A 19,466-nucleotide genomic window follows, 5' to 3' on the forward strand; every position below is an offset into this window, starting at 1 on the left:
GGACTCAGCTACTCTGAAGTAGCACCTCCTCGAACGAGTACAAGAAGAGGTGAACCCTACTTTGGTAGACCAGAGAGAAAGAGTTGAACATGAAAAAGAGGAGAGAGAAACTCATCTCTCTCTATAAGATAAAAGATTGTGACATATCATGTGGAGTCACATCATATCAACTAGATCAAGTACACGAAGTATCACCAATTTTAGAGATACATCAGGAACCACACCAAGTTCCTCTTTTAGTTAAGTGCCATAGCCATGCACACCTAACTTTGGCTTAGTCGGCTTATCTCAGCCAGTTGAAACTGCATGTGACTCGGCTCTAAATATAATTGGAACCCAATACAACTTTAATGGCAACCTAATGAGTTACCATGGCGGTGCGGTGACTCGATGCAAACTTTGTGTGGGTAATTGAACAAGTATACACTTCACATTATCAGTTCTAAGACAGCAAACGTTGACAGCTTGCAAAATTTTGTCATTCTGTAGGTCTTTTAGCACACAAAGTTCCGACTCTCGAGAGAGGTGCTCTAAACACAACAGTGGTTTGAAAGGATCCCCATGAATTGAAGAGAGACGCAGGCACGGCAGGCTCATCTGTCAGCAGCTGCACCTCCTCGTACCCATCACCGTTTTTTGACCCGATTGTGCGTCCTCTCCACCCACAGATCTGCCCGTCACCTTGCATCAGGGTGTCTTTCAGAGCTTGTCTATATTGGCAGACAGAGAAACAGAAAGAGACGCAGGAAGAACATGCTCGCAGATGGCCTCGCACGAGCAGGGAAGTAGTGGGTCATGGCAGGTGGGCATTGGACCCTATGCAGCAGTATCATCGTCAGCATCAGCATCCCAAGAGCACCACCATCACATTGCCAGGCACCCCAACGGCACGACCTGGAGACACCAGTCTTCAGAAGGTCCCAGCAGAGTCACAGCTGCTGCCAAAGGCCCTCGTGCTCGCCGCTTGCCCCCCCGCTCTAGCAGGTCCCGCTGTGGTGGCATCGGTTGCCTTGTACTGCTTGTCCTGTCTGTCGTCAGTATCACCATCATAGGAGGAGACTACCTTTTCTCGCTTGTACGCAACCATCGAGGTGAGCAGCTCACAGGCACAGCAACCGTGTCATTGTCACCACTTGTGCCCGAATGTGGTTGCATGTACTTAGCTTTGCACTTCATCTTGCAGCATCCTTGTTTTCGGTTTTGGGAATGAAATGTTGAGAGGAACCAGTACCTGGGTGTATATGCAGCTTTTGATGTTGCATTAGCACAGAATAGAGAGATCATTCATATTAGCTGTTTTACACGCATAATTAGAGGGTGCAGCAAACTATGCATTAGTCATTGGAACTGTTAAGTCCTTGACAATTATAGTTTCTTTTTATGATTACATTTTGTGGCACAAGCTTCTGCCAATCCATACCCAGGAAAACTCCATAGCTTGATATTTCTGTGTGAATGGCATGGCATCAAGTCACTGTAAGTTGGGAAAATTATTATGGTGTAAGCACAGTACTCGTGACACATGCAAATATATTTTCATGGAGGTGACCATCGTTATGCTTGTAGTCACAGTTTATTATCTTGCCATAGATGTCCTGCTTGTTCATGCCATAAAATTGTTTTGGGTATGTTGCAGCTGTCACCAAAAGTGAAGGACCTGATAAACTTGATTTGTGTGTGCGTGGGTGTGTGTTTGATGTTTACCGAAAGCTCATCTAAATCTTTCAATGTGTGACAGGGGAACATGGGTCCTTTAGATCTCATGACATTTTTGATAATCAGGTAATTCCTAGCATGATTTGCAAAAAGTAGTGCTTCTCTTATAAGCAGTTTTTGTTTTTCAGAGATCTGAGACCTCTTTGTTGAAATAATGTGGCAGGAGGGGTCAGTCCTATTATCCTTTTGGAATCGAGGTCGTAATGGCATCGGTTTGGTAAAAGAACACACTGGTAATTCTCTTAATGTTGAACTAAAATTACCTTATGTGGTTTGTCTCTCTGTGCATGTGCACTTGTATGCGCTCCCCTCAACCCAAAAATTACTTTTTTACGACCAAGTGTTCCATGCCCATACAAAGCACATCAAGGTTTGACGCCATTATGTTTAGGGGCAAATCGTGGAGTCCAAGCTAGTGGTGGTCTAGCATCCTACATAAGACAATGTAGCAAAGCTATTCACAAAGCCTTTGTCTCAAGGTTCTATGCTCCATCACATTGAGGTTGTTGGATCTTCAAACACTCACAGGATCTAAGGGAAAGCGTTAGCATTTCTGTGTATTTCATGTTGGTCATCTCCTAGTTCAGGTTTGTTAGAGTCGGAGACATTGGAGCTTTGACAGTTTAGCCATTTCAATTTCCAGCCCTAGCATTTCAATTTTAGTATGTTTAGAAGTGTTCATACTACAAATTAGTGAAATAATTCCAGTGAATTTTAGATTGAGTGGCTTCCAAAGAATTAAATCAAAGTCACTCCATCTTGTAAGAGTGGCTCCTTCTCCACATATGGTCTTGTAGGATCAAGTCCCTTGTGGATAGTGTAGAATGCACAATGTGGCTCAATAGTGAGCTTGCAATGGAGCCTTAATGAGAGAAGGGAAGAATACGAACGAACTAGATGAGGGAGTTCCAATTAAATCAAAGTCACTCCATCCTGTAAGAGTTGCTCGTTTTCCACACATGGTTCCGTAGAATTGAGTACCTTGTGGATAGTGTAGAATGCACAATGTGGCTCACTAGTGAGCTTGCAATGGAGCCATAATGAGAGAAGGGAAGGATATGAATGAACTAGAGGAGAGAGTTGACAAGGTGCCTATAACGGGTAGCATCGATTGGGGATCATTCACAATAGATAACTTGGACTCTAGGTCCAGAGAAATGAAAATACCATGTGTAGAGTGATAGATCATCAATTTAAGGAAGAAATGAAGATGAACTATTGGAGCCCGTGCTGAAAGTCGATACATTGAGTCATATCATGACCTACATGGTGGTTGTCAAATGGATCCAACAATTGGATGCAAGATCAAAATGCTATAATTATGAGTGAGATATAGGCAAAAGAACTTGTTTTAACTTGACTATGGTAGTAGCATTTCTACTTTTCCAAGAGTGGGTGACCTCACAAAAGGAGCAATGATGGTTGGGTTGGGGTTGTAGCCCCTGAACAAGGTTTCACAAATCTTGTGAGTCCAAGACATGTGCTGTATAAGGTTTGACCAAGTCACGAAGGTTGACCTCTTGATTTGAGTCTTTTCACTATATGCATATTCTTAGCCATGGTGGAAGAATAGAAGGATTGAGTGACGTATCGTATGGTGGCATTGGGTAGACACTGGATAGATGGTTAGCTCAGCACTGCATGCACCAAGGTACTTGGCATGGTAATCTATGGTGGTTGATTTATAGGTAGTAAAGCTTGATAGAAGTTGGATGGCCGACTAGACATAGGCATATATGCCAATTGTGTAGCGATCTGAGAGATAATAAGGGCTCAAGATGTTGGCTACCCTTGCATGTAGATCCCCATAGGTGCTTGGTCGTTTCGATGATATGCGAAATACATTGAAATATGATGAGAAGGGATTCGAGGCATAAGATTACCAGGCCCTGCTTCTCCAGAAAGTATTTGATGTTGTGGTAATAAAATCTTATGTACTCATCACTGGTTAAGAGGTAATGTGACCAAGGGGGATCCTCTCCTCCTAGCTTGTTTGGGAATTTAAGGTACCATAGTCCACTCTATTTTGGAGAGATTTGTCACAACAAATTTAGCCAAATAAGCTTTTTCGGCAAGATCAGGTGTTAGGTTGATTGGTCTTTTTATGTCTTCATGGAGCAACATCTGATTTACTGTCACTAGAATGAGAAGTGAACTTAATGATTTAATTAAACTTACGAGATTTTTAATTAAAACGATTTTTAATTTTGGTATCTCTAGCTCTTGGTATGGTGACCATTGCATCAATAGCGAAGGGTTTGACATTGGGAAATACAGTGGACAAGTGTGTGGGCCACATGGTATATAGTGAGGACTAAAGGAATAAAGTGCAACATAAAACTTTAATTAAATTGAAAGTTTGCACCTAGTAAGTAGTTCACTTAGTGCACTTAAGTTATTAAGCAAGCCTTGAGCTAAAGTTTCGCCGAGTGAGTAGCTCACTCATGATTAATGACTAAGGCATTAATTAGCCCTCAATAAAAAACGTGAGATGATAAAGGAATGGTTGGTTACTCATTTGGAAAGCTTATCTTGGCTATTTGGGGCTTCTTCTCTCTCATTTTGCAGCTCGGAGACAGCCGGTCTTCTCTTTCATGCTGCAAAAAATTGTAGATTTCGGCCATGGAATGAGCTTATAGCATAGATGGAGTGTGGACAACGGTCAAATTTTCTCCTCTTGGGATGAGAATTTTGTTGGGCAGCTTTGTAACTTCATATTCAACAAGTGTAGTGCACTTTTTGGGTAATCTTGTCGTGAAGAAAGTGACACATTCAGTCTCATCGTGAGAAACTCCATATTTGTGAGAAGAATAGCGTGGGATTGCATGGAGTTCATTTACAGTTTTGAACACTCTGTAGCTGGTTGGAGGCTTTAGCGCTGAAGGTGTGAAGGTTATTGTGCACTCGTAGATTAGTTATGTCATGAGAAATCATTGAAATACAACCATTTGTAACGAATTTTGAGTATACTTCAGTAATCTAAAAGATTACTGAAAGGGGTGCCAAGCTTGGGGACAATGTGTGGTGTAGGAGCACTCTAGCTTTAGTTGTGTGTGGAGTTTTCTTGTCGAATTTACTATTAAGCTGAATTAAGTGTTTGTTGAAATGTGGTTTATTGCCGTTTGGGCTTCCAAAGGCCAGCTTTATGGTTTTGTTGCCAGGACATCACTAATTTGAAGGAGGTAAACTTGTAGGTCGTCTCCAGGAGCAAACACATGCATTTTGATTTGTTGTAATTCAGTTACAACAAGGATTATACTCATTGAAAACAATGTACAGCAAGGGGCAAAAGGTAAAAGATGTCATAGAATAGTGGTAGTAGGAGTGAGGAACATGAATCCCCTCTTGAAACGCTCTCAACTCATGGTTTTGAGTGTCGAAATGCTGAAATTGCTTTAGGACAGCGAGTTACAAATGTGATCAGTGAGCATGCAGCTCAATGACATGTAATTCCACAAGTCCAAGGTGCTTAGGAAGCAAATGCAATGTTTATGGCATAGTTAGCAATTTTTGTTATGAACTTGCAACAGCTAACTCAGCAACCTCAATTTGCTGAATTTATGTAGTCAGTTCCTAATGTTAAAGGGAAAAAAGTTACTTCGCATTCTAAACAGCCAAGTGAGGTTCATGGGAAAACTTTTCAACCAAAGGTATTGCATACATTTAGCATTTGTAATGCTGAATGTGTAGGGAACTCCAATTCAGGAGCCTGATCATCCATTAGGGGATAATGTGCAGCATATTCCTCATGGACTGCAAACAATGTCTCCACCATCTATGCATCTAGGTTATTTTGGGGGTGGATTAGTATTTCGAGCTATGGATGCCACTGCACCTGCCAATGTTGGCATGCAAAATGCAGTTGGTTTTAAACCACATATGCTAGGTGCTCATGGGAACTACCATGGGGCAATGCAGCCCCAAATGCATATTGGCATGTATGGTGACATTGGTATGCAGCCAGGTATGCAAACTGGAATGTTTGGTCACTTGGGAGGCATTATTGGACATATATCAAATGCAAATGCAGCAAGGGCATCATTGGGACCACCATTTTTGTAGCCACTTGTGTATGATAATTTGACTCATTTGGGTAAAGTTAAAGACTACAAAGAAGGTGGGGTAGTAGTCAAATTTGAAACCTTTAATGGTATTCATAATAGATTGAAGGCTTTAACCTTCATTCAACAATTTGATGCAGCCTACTTTGGGGGCAATTTTTTTGAGCCTTTAAAAGTGCACAAGGCATGTACTTTTTTAGAAGAAAATGCACTTTAGTGGTGGGCAACCCTTTTGATGGAAAGCAAGGCACCGGCAACTTGGGTGCAATTCAAACATGCACAATTCCAAAATAGAAAGTTATCTGCCAAAAGAGTGAAGTTTAATCTTTCCATAAAGAGCCATAGAGACAATTAGAGAGATAGGACTAGAGGTCCAAGAGATGGGAGGATGCCGAAGTACCTTCGGAAGTAGAAGAAGTGTAGATGTTGCCAGTCTTGGAGGAAAGAGGGAAGATAAAAGTGAGTGTTGCCCCATTTCCTAGTCGATTGGAGAAGCCCGTGGATCCTATTAAAGAATTTGACTTGGTAAAAAATCTAGACACCTTTAAACCAAAACCTGAAGTTTTGAGTCTTGACAGTTGTTATTATCTCCCAGTTGCTGAAATCTTCTCAATGGCTTACAAATACATTTGAAGTGGATGTGACAACAACTCCGCACAAATTGGATGAATTTCATCGTGCTGATTTGGAAGAGTACTTAAACAAATTTTGTTCAGCTTTGTTGTCAGTTAGCTCTTTTCGTGAGGTCACGATGATTGAGCAAATAGAGACCTATTGTTGTGGTCTACCCAAAGAAATCCGTGACTATTGCACCAAGACAAAAGTGACCAGCATGGCACAATTGATTGAAAAGGCAAATATAGCTTATGCATTGATGAAAGGACATATCACAAAATTTAAGGGCGGCAAAGATGCTTCAAAGGACAATGCTAAAAATGAGAGCAGCAAGACTGAATTTTTGGACAGCAAGCTTAAATCCTCAAAAAAGGCAACATGTTGAAAACCAATCAAAGTCATTCTTTCGAAAAGGCAGACAAGGCAAAAGGTCATTTGCTAGTGCTAAGAAAGTTGTTGAAAGAAAGGCATTGTATGGTACAAACAAATGCTATGTTTGTAAACGAGAGAGGCATATAGCAGATGAATGGCCAAAACGTAAGTCTAAAAACCATACAGATGACAATAAGGATTTGAAAGGCAAGAAGCATAAAACTTCTGCTGGATTGGTATCCAATCTTGTTGGTGAGCAACCAAATACAATTGGTTTAGAGCTATGTCGTGCATGGGGCAAAGTGAGGGATTGAGATGGGTTTGTTGACAAACCACTTCTTCAATTTTCACACTTTAGCTAGGGTTTTGCATTGAGAGCCCTAAAAAGGGATGGTGTTCTCATTTTGGTAATTTCATTAGTGGGTACCCACTTTGTGGTGTGCCACCCTAGATAGTTGAGGCATATAAACAGGCCATCACTTCTTTCTTTTTCTCTTCTGTCATTTTTCACTCCACTTCTTCCATCACTTCGACATCCTTCCCTTCTCTCTCTAGCCTTCCCATTGCCCTCACACCCCTTCAGGAGGACATTGCGGTTCATGGTTAGCCTACACCTTGTGTTTGGTTGCTTGGAGGATTCCTCATACCTTAGCATGAGTCCTTTGTAGTGGACGACCACATCCATCCATTAGGCATCATCCTTTCCATTGTTTTTGGTAGCTTGGGCTAGTTTGGCTCGTCCTGGACATGTAGAGCTAGTCACCCCTACTATTAGAAAACTCCAAATTTATTTGCAGTTGTATGTAGATAGTGAGGATTTTCACATTATGCCATTGGAGGGCTGCGATGTCCTATTGGGTATTCCATGGTGTCATAGAGTGCATGCAATGATTGATGTGTATAATAGGAAAATCACTGTTATTTATAAAGGAAGGCAACATGTTCTTGATGTAAAGTTGAAGGGGGAGTCTATTCCTCTTGTGTTTGCTTTAGCAAATTCTTTAGTAATGAAAAATCATCTTTCCATGTACTTAGTCTTTGCACAAGATATTAGTAAAGATGATACTAAGTCTAGTGTTTCAATGCTGAATAATGAGCAGAAAGAATTCTTAAAAGAATTCCAAGATTGGTTTTTGACTCCCTACTTGGAGAATTACCACCTGAAATGCCAGAGGATCGTTCTATTGACGTTGTGCCTATAGCTTTCGCTCCTCGAAATGGTAATTTTTTTGAGTTATGTTTAAATGAAGAGATTGCAAATGTTGTTATAGCTCTTGGCAATCTTAATGGTAAAGTATGGCATCATCGCTTTGTTCACTCTCATTTTTCTAAGCTTGTCGATCTTTATTAGCGTGACCTTGTTCAAGGTATGGAATTCAAAACTCCTCACATGGATATTTGTGAATATTGTGCTCTTGGAAAGCATTTTCACAAACCCTTTTCCATTTCCACCACAACTCATTCAAGAGATTTACTTGATCTTATTGACACTGACATTTGTGGATATTTTTCTCTATCGAAATCTCAATATCGGTATTTCATGACTTTTATTGATGACTTCTCAAGATACACCACTATTTTTCTCTTGCGACACAAATTAGAAGCTTTATTATCTTACAAGAACTTGGATCAGTACAATAAGAAGTTTTGGGATGCATTGTTGCCAGTTACTTCTTATCACACAATATCCCTCCATGAGCAGGTGGAGAAGTATATTTGTGGTTTGCCAAAGGATATTCAGGATTTTTGTATTAAGTCCATTGTTTCCAACATGTCTCAGCTTATAGAAACTACTACTATATCCGACATATTGCTGCGTGGAAAGGATGCAGGATTCCACGATGATGATGCCAAGTCACATGTCAAAGAGGCAAAGGCTGAGAAAAAGGGTAAATTTGAAAATCAGGGAAGATCTGAAAATAGGGTGGGAAAGAGGAACAAATCACAAAGAAAGAGTGGATAAAGTGATGCATGACGTAGGGAGTTGATGGCTACAAATAAATGCTATATTTGTGAATAGGAAGGGCATATGGCACGTAGTTGTGCTAATTAACAACAAGCTAAAAAGGATGATAATGAGGGAAAGAAAGGCAAAACCACTGTTGGTTTTTAGTGCTTGATGTAGTGGCACATCAACCTAATCAAGATAGTACTGAACTTTGTAGAACATGGGGCAAAATTAGAGGTGAGCATGCATTGATTTTTCTCGATCTAGGGGCACGGTCAAGTTTCATCTCTCTTGATATGGCAGCCCGTTTAGGCATCAAAGAGGATGAGATGGGGCCCAAGGGTGACATTAGTATGGTATGCAAGGGACATGCAGAGCTGGTCACTCCTATCATTGGAAAGCTTTGTTTGCACATTCAAAGTTATGTGGACAGCGAAGAGTTCTTTATTGCTCCATTGGAAGGATGTGATGTCTTGCTTGGTATGCCTTGGTGTCATTGTGTACATGCAGTGATTGATTCTCATGACAAGATTGTGACCCTCTTCCATAGAGGCAAAGTTCGTACTTTGGATGTAAAATTGAAAGGGGAATCTGTCCCTGTTGTATTTGCTTCTGCTATTTCCAAAGTAATGAAAAAAATCATATTTCAGCTTACTAAGAGAGTAGCTGATCATCATAGGCATGCTTTGCACTTTGCAAAGGGCAATTATGTATTTTTCCGATTTGAAAAGGCACGGTTGAGAATGATGAAGGGCAAAGAGCAATTGTATCCAAAGCTGTCTATGAGATACTATGGGCCATTTCAAGTGTTGGAGAAGATTAGCGATGTGGCATATCGGCTGAAATTACCTCCACATTGGTGGATACACAATGCCTTTCATGTGAGCTTGCTTAGACATTTTCATGGAGATGTGCCAGAGGATGTATTTGCTGAAATTCAGTCGGAGGTTGAAGAGCTCGATGAAATATTGATACTAGAGCAGATTTTGGCACACAAAGAGAGGAAGATCAGGGGTAAGGGTTTCAAAAGGTACTTGGTGAAGTTTTAGAATTATTCACCAATGGATGCCAAATGGATGGAGGAGGATGACTTGGCAGGCCATCCTTAGTTGTTGCAGCTTTACCTTGATGCTTTCCAGTTAGAGGCGACTTTAGTTCGGGCTCAATTAGGTTCAGTAGAGTGGAGGTCCAGAGTATTACTTGATGCTTGTGAGGAAGCTAGCACCTCCGGTTCTCCAGTTATGGACAGCTCTCGTATGTAGTGGATCTTGGATGTATTCAGCATGCATCTAAGGTATTGGCTGACAGTATGTTTGCTATGAGGTCACTACTTAGTGTACTAGTCATTGTGAGATGTATGTAGATGAGTATGAGTTTCACCCGGGCACTGAAACTATACTTTTGCATCAGCTTATGATTAATTTGGCATGAATTTTGCCTCAATTGTGAGACAAAAATTTTGATAAGTTTCAGCTCAGTTTTTGATTAGGTTGAGAACCGTTTATGGCTACTTTTTGGATTAGTTTCGCATAAGTTTTTGCATTGATTGCTGGGCAGTTTTTGCAATGAGTTTGTGCTCAGTTCTTTGCATCTACAAGTTGTTGAGACAGGGCAGCAATAGTAAATGACAGATTTTCTTTAGTTCTTTGCGAAGAAACTTTGAATTTTCTCTCTCATCTCCCAGGCATTTCATAGCCTTGCTTTGAAGATCTCAACATTTGGACCCTTGGAGGTTGAGAAATTGCAAATTTCTCTGCTGTAAATCTTAATTTACAGTAGTTTAGCAGCAACCTTGGGAAGTCTGCCAGAAATTGGAAGCTCCAAGACTTGGATTCAACATGGCTGAAGGTGAATTTAATCTAAATTTAGGTGGAGGACTAGCCAACCATTGAATTTGAGGCATTTCCATCGTCAATGATGTGGGTGAAGGCCAATTAAGTGCGCGAATCAAGGGGCAAAATAGATTGAATACTTGTTGGTCACTTTGGACAAGAAGGGGAGTGTGGATTGTGAAGGGGATCAAGAGAATCCCATTGTAAATCAACTTCTTCTTCAGTAAAGCTAAAGAAATACCGAAAGGGGTGCCAATTTTGGGGCCAATCGGGTGTCCATTGTCCAAGATTAGTAGGTGAATTTGTATTTTCAGATTTGCATTGATTTTTTGCTGCTGTAATTAAGTTGTAATCAGAGGTTTACCACCCATCCATAGAAGGAAGGTTGGTTACATAAGCTCCCTCTTAATTCCATGCAAGTCACAAAAGGACTTGAATTCAATAGATGTGAACTCACCCCCATTATCAGTTCTCAAGCATTTCAGCTTTCTACTTGTGTGAGTAGTCATAAATGCATGAAAAGTTTTAAAAACAACACACTTCACTTTTCTTTTTCAATAGGTATACCCGAATCTTTTTAGAACAATCATCAATAAAAGGAGACAAAATATGGAGCACCACCCAATGATTTCACGGGCATACTATATACATCAGAATGCACTAAGTCCAAGACATTGGACTTACGAGAGACACTAGAGTAAAATGACATTTTTATTTGCTTTCCAAACTGACACTTATTACAAAAGTCAAGTGTAGAGCCTTTTTTATCAACCCTCTTCAGAGAGATAAGGACATCAAGTCCTTTCTAGCTCATATGGCCTAAGCTCTTATGCCATAACTGCAAATGACAGCCAATTTCAGCAACTGCAAGAAACTTGCCATTTAAAGCTTTACAATGCAAGCAATACAAAGTGTCCTTCTTGGTTTCTTTTTACAATCAACATGGAATCCTTTTTTACTTTCCACAAACCACCATCAAACAGTGTAGTGTAACCATGTAAGTCAAGCTGGCCAACAGATAGTAAACTCTTTTTAATGCCAGGCATATATCTAACATCTTTCAACACAAGCTCTTGCCGTTGTCTAAAGACAAGTGTACAGTTCCAATCCCATTGATGCTGCAAGTATGGTTATCTCCAAGATACACCTTTCCATAACTGCCTGCATTGAACATAGCAAAATATTCCAAGCAAGGAGTTACATGGAAAGAGGCACTAGAGTCTACAATCCAAGTCTGAGTAACATCATCATAAATTGACAAAAGTACATCAATCACATTAGCCTTGGCAATTTGTATATCCTACATGTGACATACAAGGGCATCATAATCAACTGCACATAATACATCAGCCTTTGTATGCGAAAGCTCCTTTATGACCACACTGGAGGCCACATTGGCCTTTTCCTTGCCTTTGGTTGCCTCAGATGTATCTGTCTTATTCTCCTTTTTGTCTCCTGCATTCTTCTCTCTCTCGTTCCTTCTTGTAATACCTGCAATCAGGTTTCTTGTGGCCCTTTCGACCACAGTGATAGCAAGTAATGTCACTCTTTTCTTTTCCTTTGCTTTTGCTTCTATTTCTTTGTCTTACATTTGCATTTTTCTTTTCAGCCCTGCCTCTTACATTGTAAGCTGAGTTGCTGCATTCTCCACTAGATATACGTCTAATTTCTTCATTCTAGATTGAACCCCTTACCCCATCATATGAGAGATTGGGGTTATTGCTGAGAGAAACCACCAAGGTCTCCCAAGAGTCAAGCAGTGTCATGATAAAAAAGATTGCCCTTAACTTATCATCAAAGTTCAAATTTGCATCCTTGAGCTGATTTAAAATTCCTGTAAATGCACTCAAGTGCTCAGCTACAGGCTTTGACTCATCGAGTCGCATATTCACCAACTTGTGCATTAAATGTACCTGATTAACATGTGTGGTGATCTCATAGGTAGTTTTCAACTTTTCCCATATTGCATAACCTGTATCTAAACCCTAAATGTCTGTCAAGATGTCATTAATGACACCCATCTTAATATAAGCCATATCCTTTTTGTTTACTCTGGCCCAATTTGCATTAGACATTTATGCGGGCTTATCTTCCTGCAAAGCATCCTCACAATCCTTTAGGAACAATATGCCCTGCATAAGGTCTTTCCAAAGGTCAAAGCCATGACCATCAAACCGTTTCTTGATGTCTGAACTGGAAGAAGTTGCAGCCATTTTATCACGAACACAAGAGTAAATGCCCTGGACTGCAGAGGCACAAGCTGAGCCAGCAAATACACTGGTGTTCTTTCTCAATCAGTAATAAATATCTATTGTTTGTACATGAACTAGTCACCACAAGAGCAAAAACTGCAAAAATTTACCAAATTCTGCACAAACCCCCAAAATTTTAGGTCCAATAGTGCATAAATGTCAGCCAATCAAAATTTTACCAATGAAAAGCCTCAATTTTTTGAGGTCTTATATAAAGAAATTTTACTCAAAAGAGTGAAAATTTGACAAATTTGGAAAAATCCCAAATTTAATTGAGGTCACCACGCGTAATGTCTGTAATTTTTGACTTGAATGTCACTGTTAAGTATGGATGAGATCAAATCCAAGAAAAGCCCCAAATTTTTGGCTCAGAGTTGCACAAGTCTAAGACTTGTACTTCCACGCACAAACTCCCGTTAGGCAAGGGAAAAATAATTTAGAAATTAGAGAGATTTTTGATTGATTTATTTATTTTTAAAATAGATGAGGGGTCCATGAACTCGTTAGGGTGTCACATCTGATAGCCTGCTGGCGTTCGTCCCATGCGTGCCTGGTCCTCGTCACCTATCAGCAACCTGCCTCGTTGACCATCACGCCCTACCTGCCATGAACTCGAGCAGTCTAGCTGTCACGTCTGCATGCTGTGAATGCTGATTCCTTGTTGGGCTCGTCGTCAGGTCTGCCTAGTTTCAGACGGTGCCTTCACACCTTGTCGAGATGGACAATGGCTCCACGTTGGTCACACGTTGAACCTGCCATAGGCTGTCTGTGTGTCACTTGAGCTGAGAGAGCCTGCGATTATCTTCATTACGAACTGTGCTGCACAAGCCTTTTGCTTGTTCGTTTTCTGCTCCCAAGTTGCCTGCACTGTTAGTTGCCCTTGATCTCGGGAAGCGTGCAAAACCTTAAGCTATGATACCAATTGTTAGATCTCAGTTGGGGATGCGCAGTAGTTCGAGTGTGTGACCACTAGAGAGAGAGAGAGAGAGAGAGAGAGAGAGAGAGAGAGAGAGAGAATGTGTGTGTGTGTTAAAGTACGATTAGATGAGTGTATCAACAATGTGTTGGTACACAAAGAATAAAATGTATTTATACTTAGGGCATATAAGGGTGCATTTACATGTACAATTGAATCTTGTGTGTGTACTATACACGGAGGTCAAACGGGCCTTTATCCCAATAAGAGATTCACTTCTTAGGGCATATTGTCTCAAAAGATGGTGCTAGAATGGATCCTGTAAAAGGGGAAGCAATATGCAGCTAGCCTCATTTGAGAACCTTGTATGATGCATGCAACTTTTTGGTTGAAAAGCTTTTGTTGTTCAGTGTGATGCATATGGGAACAACATTGGTGTAGTTTTAATGCAAGAAGGCCATGTTGTGGGATATGAGAGTAGAGTTTAATAGGGTGTTGAGAAAAATTTACAGGTTTATGAGAAAATCTACTAGGGGCTGATTTTGCTGTACAAACAGATCATCAAACTTTGCGATATTTTATTGCTCAGACTAAGCTTCCTAAGAAGCATATGCGATGGGCCAACTTTTCATCCATGTTTCACTTTTAGATAGTGCATGTGGATGTTAAAAATAAAGTTGTGGTAGATGCAGTGTCTATAGCATATCATCATGAGTTAGATGAGATGAAGATTTAATATTGAGAGGATGAGTACTTTGCTATACTCTACGATTGTTATCGGATGGTTAATGCCATGAATACTATACTCTTTGAGAGGGCTTTCTTATGATGCATGGTCCATTATTTGTTACAAAGCAGTTAAGAGCCAAGGTTATGATTGAAAGCCATGCAGTCGTATGCGAGACATCGTGGCATTGATGCTATAATGAAAGCAATTGAGACTTTCTTTTATTGGCTAGCTTTGAGACGTGATGTAGATCACTTTGTGCACATATGCATTGTGTCATGAGGACATGTATTTTTGAAACCTTACTTAACATGTGGATTAATTTTTAATCATATGATTAAGTAAATGTTGCACATGTGAGGTGTAATTGGGATTAGAGTAAATTTACAAGCCCAAGACCCGAGGAAATTATGGGATGTCAAAAGTAAAAGTTGCTATAAGTTATGTTGCATAGGTACACTTGGTTGTATCTAGTGCCAATTGTTGACCTAGATCATTCATTTGGCCATAAGTGTCAGTTGGTGACGCTAGGGAAGTGGCGTTTAATGGTATCTAACACTAATGTGATAGTCAAAGATGATGCATAGACACTTGGGAATGGAAGTTGCATAGCCAATTTAATTATTGGCCAGTCAGATTAATTTTCAGGGCATCGAAATAATTATTAGATTAATTTTCAGTATTTAAAGACTGAAAATTAATATTTAATTATGGATAATGCTAGGAAAACCATTTGGGAAGGCTACCGCTTGTCAAAAATGCCCATGCAGGACTGAAAAATGTCTTTAGAGGTTGGAGAGAGATATTTTTAGTGTATTCAGCCTACAAGAGTGAGAAAAGAGATGCTGCTGGTTTGATTTGCAGCCATTGGAGGATCTTTTGGGACAGGAGAAGACCAATCAACAGCAGGTGACAATATCTACAGGCTGTTGAGACAAGGCAGTAGTAGTAAATGACCGATTTTCTTCAGTTCTTTAAATCTACAAGCTATTGAGACAGGGCAGTAGCAGTAAATGACAAATTTTCTTCAATCATTCGCGAAGAAAGTTTGAATTTTCTCTCTCGGCATTCTCTCTCATTTCCTAGCCTTTCTACAACCTTGCTTCGATGATTACAGCACTAAGATCACCATAGGTTGAGAAATTTCAGATTTCTCTATTGTAAACCCTAATTTGCAAGGTTTAGTAGCAGCCTTGGGAAGCGTGCCAGAATTGGAAGCTTCAAGACGTGGATTCAATAGGGCTAAAGTTGTTTTTAGCCTATTCAAGTGGAGGGATTGACAAATCATTGAATTTGGGGTATTTTCCATCTCCATCAAAGCGGGTGAAGGCCAATTGATTGCCCGATTTAAGGGGCAAATCAGATTGAAGACTTGCTGGTCATTTTGGACAGCAAGGGGAGTTGAAATATCGTAAGGGATTGGGAGAATCCCATTGTACATCAACTTCTTCTTCAATTAAGTTAAATAAATATCGAAAGGGTTCCGAGTTTTGGGGTCAACAGGGTGTCCAATGTCCAAGAATATATGGTAAAGTGTGCATTTCAGTTTTGTGAATTTGTTAATTGCTGTAAATAGTGTTTAATTAGGTTATTTACCACCCTATCCGAGGAGGAAGGCTGGTTACACATTGTATGTCAAAAGGTCACTGGGTTTGTTGCAGCTCGTCTATTCCTGATAGATCGTGGAAGAGTAGAACCATGGATTCTATCTTTGATCTTCCTAGGATATCTACAAGGAATGATGGTATATGGACCATTATTTGCAGGTTTAGTAGACAAGCTCATTTCATTCCGGTGAGAAAAAAGATAACTGAGGATTACATGGTAAGATTATTCATGCATAATATCTTTAAATATCATGGTATGCCATAGTATATTGTGAGTAATAAGGATCCTCGCATGACGAGTATCTTTTGGAGAGACATTTTTGAAAATATGGGTAGTACCCTAAAGTTCTCATATTCTTTTCATCCATAGATAGATGGGTAGTTTGAACTTTGAAGAAGCAGATGTTACTGTTTTAGATCTTTTGAAATGCTATGTGTCTGAGCATAAAATGAAATGGGAACAGTTTTTGCCTCTCGTGAAATATGCTTATAACAACAGAGTGCCTAGTTCTATTTGGAAGCCATTGTTTGAGATTGTGGAAGGGGGGGAAAAAGTCCCATCCATTTTGCATGCAAAAGATAAGATCTTTGAGGCCGATAAGTATGTCGAGGGTTTGGATGAAGCTTATGCTAAAGTGAAGATAGCTCTCTCAAAGACTTAAGTAAAACAAAAGAAAAGAGTTGGTCGTTACTGTAGAGCTTTGGCATTTACAAAGGGTGATTGGGTCTTGTTATGCTTTGAAAAGGCTAGGCAAAAGAAAATGAAGGGTAAAAAGCATATATTCCTTGAACTCAACATGATGTATTATGGGCCTTTCCAAGTATTAGAAAGGATCAACGAGGTGGGTTACAAATTGAAGCTACCTGTTCATTAGAAGATTCACAATGCTTTTCATGTGAGTTTTCTTAGGCCTTTCCATGGAGATGTGCCTAACAATACCAGTGGTAAGATGCAATGGGAGGTTGAAGATCTTGATGGAATCTTGGTCTTTGAGCAGATATTGGCACATAAGGAAAAGAAGGTCAAGGGTAAAGTCTCCCATCACTATTTGGTGAAGTATCAAAACTATGTTTCTCTTGATGGAAAATGAATGGAGGAGGATGATTTCATAGAATCACCTCATTTGTTACAACTTTACCTTGATGCTTTTCAGTTGGAGCATGCTCAATTAAGCTTTGCAAAGCATAGATCAAGAGCATTGCCTGATGGTCAAGAGGGGATGACGCTTCTACTTTCTTAGTATAGATATGCTCATGTATCTAGAGGCTGTTTGGAGATCTTTGAGATTCCATACAGGTATTTCTATGATTAGTCTACTAGTTACTTGTGTTTTTACAATTATGTTTGGTTATTTACTACTATAGTGAGTATCATTTTTATAGCTATGGATTTGTATAGTTGTGATTGGTTGTATACTAGTGTAGTAACTACGATCTTAAAAAAAAAAAACCTGAACATGGTGTAATAGTAGTGTGCTTTGTTACATTGAAACATGTATGGATAATTGTACATTTGTAGTATATGAAGTAATAGCAGTATGCTTGGTTGCTTGGAAACATGTATGAATAATTGTACATTGACAATACATGTAATAATGGTAGTATGCATTGAAAGTTTTGTCTAGTGAGTAGCTCACTTAGGACACTTAAGTTATTAAGTAGACCTTGAGCCAATGTTTCGTCTAGTGAGCAGTTTACTTATGATTAATGACTACGTCATTAATAAGCCCTTAATTAAAAACGTGATATGATTAAGGAGCAATTGGTTACTCATTCAGCAAGCTTATCTTGGCCATTTGGAGCTTATTCTCTTTCATTTTGGGGCAACCCAAGTTTGGAGACAACCATTCTTCTCTTTCTTGCTGTAGAAAATTGTAGATTTTAGCCATGGAGTGAGCTTACAACATAGATGGAGTGTGGACATTAGCCGATTTTTCTCCTCTTAGCATGAGGATTCCATAGGCAAACTCGTAACTCTATGTGCAAAAAGCCTATGTACTTTTTGGAGAATTTTGTTGCGAAGGAAGCGACATTCTCACAGTTTCATAATGGGAAACCCCCATTGTTTGTGAGGGAAACGGTATGGGACTGCATGGGGACTGTGTAGGAGACTTATCTTAGTAAATACTTTGCGAAATTGGGTCCAAATGCTTGCTGCCATTTTTAGGTTTGGTAGGCTGAAGTCTTCATTTGCAGTTTTGAACACTCTATAGCTGGTTGGAGGCCAATAGTGAAGGTGTCAAGGTCGTTGTGCACTCGTGGATCAGTCATGTCACAAGAAAGCGTTGAAATACAACCATTTGTAACCAATTTTGAGTATATTATAGTAATGTAAAGAAATACCGAAAGGGGTGCCAAGCTTTGGGGCCAACAAGTGTCAATGTATGGTGCAGGAGCACTCTAGCTCTAGTTGTATGTGGAGTTTTCTTGCTGAATTTATTGTTAAGCTGAATTAATGTTTGCTAAAATGTGGTTTACTTCCCTTTGGGCTTCCAAAGGCGGATTCCATTTACTCAGATATGGTGTTCTTAGTTTTGGTTCATGAGAGTAGATGGAGATAGGCACTAGTGCATTGCAAATCTGTGAGCAAATGTACTGGATTAGCTTGTTTAGGACGGAGTTTGGGAAGTGAGATATTGATAATTGTACATGCAATTCATTTATGACAAAAATATACTCTAGGGGGTGATAACTGGAGGAAGATGAGATGACGTCGCGCTTTATCGCCTAAAGTGCCGGATGAAGTGCTCGTCGCCAGGCCTTGGGCATTCTAACTCCATTGTTTGATTTGTGTTTTTGATGCTGAATTTCTGCTTTTAAGGTTAAGTGCTTGCAAGTTAAAGATCACTGCCCTTTGATTCATTAAAGGCGGGTATCATGATTTCATCGTCGGGACATAAGCAACTTCCTTAAGGGGATGAGACCATGGGTGCATAGGGTGTAGGCGAAGTGATGCAGATGAAGATGCTTCATTCAAAGCACAAGTGTTTAGTCACTAGTGCAGTGACATGTTTACTCAGCTCTCTAGTGCAGTGGAGGCTTTAGCCCCGCTTATGAGGGATCCTAAGTTTGTATTGTTGGATTCTTCAAAACTGACGAAGGGAAGGCAATAGGAGACACTGAGATAACATTGTAGAGTGGCTGGGAGACAGCCCATTTGATTCCAGTCAGTTGTTAGACATCAGATAGTGATTACACCGGTGCGAATTGTTCCAGTTCAGCAATTTGCTTTTGCTTTGGGTGGGCAAGGTAATATCTTTTAGAAAGTGCAGAAGGTACAACAAAAAGTTCTACCACTGTATATGCATCCTGGCCATTTGGAGGAGTCCTTGTGTTTCAGGTGGTGGGGAGAATTTGTTTACTCGACCAAGATCTTGGGGGGTAATGTTGATCTATAAAGGTTTTTGGTCCATTTTCACT

At 39.9% G+C, this 19,466-nt stretch overlaps 1 protein-coding gene across 3 annotated transcripts in view; it reads left to right on the forward strand.

The window, feature by feature from the left end:
• Nucleotides 1–437: 437 nt before the first annotated feature.
• Nucleotides 438–19,466, forward strand: part of LOC148015220 (uncharacterized) — a 55,731-nt gene continuing 36,702 nt past the window's right edge. For 2 of the 3 annotated variants that reach the window (XM_087665898.1, XM_087665899.1), the window contains exons 1-3: nt 438–1,091; nt 1,739–1,782; nt 1,880–1,949. In XM_087665898.1, coding sequence (XP_087522024.1) covers nt 764–1,091; nt 1,739–1,782; nt 1,880–1,949 — 442 coding nt within the window. In that variant the 5' untranslated portion in view covers nt 438–763. The remainder of the gene's footprint in view (nt 1,092–1,738; nt 1,783–1,879; nt 1,950–19,466) is intronic. The other variant, XM_087665901.1, reaches the window with a different exon arrangement.

This window comes from Lygodium microphyllum, chromosome 24, assembly GCF_053477565.2.
Source record: "Lygodium microphyllum isolate KBCC chromosome 24, Lygodium_microphyllum_v1.1.10, whole genome shotgun sequence".
NCBI classification, from domain to species: Eukaryota; Viridiplantae; Streptophyta; class Polypodiopsida; order Schizaeales; family Lygodiaceae; genus Lygodium; species Lygodium microphyllum.